The 1,964-nt window shown below is 54.4% G+C and overlaps 1 protein-coding gene across 1 annotated transcript; it reads left to right on the forward strand.

Annotated features, from left to right (window-relative positions):
* Positions 1–261: 261 nt before the first annotated feature.
* On the forward strand, positions 262–1,704 carry MYCGRDRAFT_93424 (uncharacterized protein; the record flags this gene model as incomplete). The annotated part of the gene is made up of 5 exons (XM_003852258.1): positions 262–448; positions 577–632; positions 684–815; positions 877–1,008; positions 1,528–1,704. 5 exons carry the CDS (start codon positions 262–264, stop codon positions 1,702–1,704), a joined length of 684 nt encoding a protein of 227 aa, XP_003852306.1.
* Between the last annotated feature and the right edge of the window lie 260 nt (positions 1,705–1,964).

Raw genomic sequence — 1,964 nt, forward strand, 5'->3', positions numbered from 1 at the left:
CGCCTTGATGCGCGGGCGTGGCTTTGAATAGTACATCGGATGATCGGAGTGATCGTACCCTATGACCAGGAAAAGCCAGACATAGGCCCTCTCAGACCATTTCCTTGGTCATGCAGCCCGGCGTCTAGACGACCGTATATTCGCCATGGTTCCTGCCCTCCATCACAGAGTACAGCTTTTATCATCGCGAAGCCGCCGCCGTCGCCATCTCTCATCCGTTCTGACCTCAAGATCTGTCCACGACTTACACGACGAGCAAACATGAAGCGAACAGGCGGCTTTGCGCTTGCTGTCCTCTTTGCCACTGCTGTTGCTGCCCCAATCGTACGCCCCATTCGATTCTGGAACAGCAATCTCTTGCTGACTAGTTCTGCCTCTGCAGTCCACAGATCGTCTTCTACCTGCTACTGCTGCTCTTTCGGCTCGCAGCAAATGCCCACCTACCGGAGTAGGTCTCCCCGAGCTGCAGCGAAGCCAAATTTACCTGTACTGACGCAATTTTGCACAAGGATCCTGCATCTAGATACACGACTGGCAATAACCCCAATGCGCACAAGCACCCTTGCGATCACAAAGGCGGCGCTGACAGTCCGCCTGCTGCTGACACCGAAGCTCGCATCGAATCCAACCCGGTATGTTCTCTCATGGCAGCAAACATCGATTTCGCTCATATTTCTCTTTAGCCTACAAGGCGCCCCAACAGCCACGGCGTCGAGCCACTGCCGCCGTACGAGGGAGGTCACACCCCTGCTGACCTTGCAGCTCGCGATCAAGTTGCTACGAATGACGGAACCAAATGTCCGCCGTCCTCGCAGGTATGCTCTCGGAACATGAAGTCTGGCAACAGTAATTCACCTTACTGACCAATCTTCTTAGGGCTACCACGGCTCCGTGGCCTCAGGTCACAATCCGACCCCTCACACGCGACCATGCGATCACGCTGGTAGCGGCGGCGGCAGCCCGCCTGATACTGCAGCACTCGAAGCTCGCAAAGATAACTTCGACCCGGTATGCTCGTTTTCATCCGTGTTCGACATTGTCGCTGCTATCGCTAATTGAAAATCCTTAGGGCGTAAACCCACATCATAATGAGGGCAATGAGGGCCCGACGCACCACTGTCCAAAAGGTCACCATTGCGGTGATGAAGCTGACGATTGAGGTTGTTTCTTTCGTCCTGCGCGATGGCTTGTCTGATTGGGATTTGTCCTGGACACCGTGCTATCTCCCCACCAGCGCAATCATAGACAATATGTCGAAATTGCTCGCGTTCCGCGTCTTTATTCTTAAGCCAACTGGTGGATTTACAGGCCCTCGATTGTTTTGCAAAAACGATCACGGTGCACGCGGGAGCGGACGTTGGAGGACTTCGGCGCACAGGGATGCGGACAGTTTTGGCAATATCGATCATTAATTATTCTCTAGGTATATGCCTCAAGCACTCGCCTGTCCTTAGCCACTTCAATGACATGTGCTCACGATGAAGTCGCGAATGAGACCAACGGTGCACAAGTAAGTCGATTGCATAGTATCGAAAGATGGAAATCAAAGCCAAGGCGTGTCTCAAGATCGACGCCGCGCCCGGCGGTAAATACAAGAAGAATATCGTGACGGTGGAACCTCGTCAACTCAAAACGAGCGAGCGCCTGCGGGCGCTTGAGAAGAAGAGACCCTATCCGCTCCAAGTGCCGCCGGTTCGCGCATAGAAGAAGAACTGCCCGCTGCCTCAACCACTCCCACTCCATCCCAGACCAGTTGAAAAGCTCCGCAGCCACGACCCGAACCCCATCCCCGCGAAATTGCTGCCATCGTCGAGAGGTCATAGTCCTCAATCCAGATCGATCGTGCGGGCGAGACACGCAGCGCGTCCAGGAAGGAGTGGTAGGGACACACAGGTCAGCTGTTCCTGTTGAATGGTGGAGGCTGCGGGCGTGGAGAGGTACTCACAGGTTGAGAATTCATTTAA

The sequence above is a fragment of the Zymoseptoria tritici genome, chromosome 5 (assembly GCF_000219625.1).
Source record: "Zymoseptoria tritici IPO323 chromosome 5, whole genome shotgun sequence".
Classification (NCBI taxonomy): Eukaryota; Fungi; Ascomycota; class Dothideomycetes; order Mycosphaerellales; family Mycosphaerellaceae; genus Zymoseptoria; species Zymoseptoria tritici.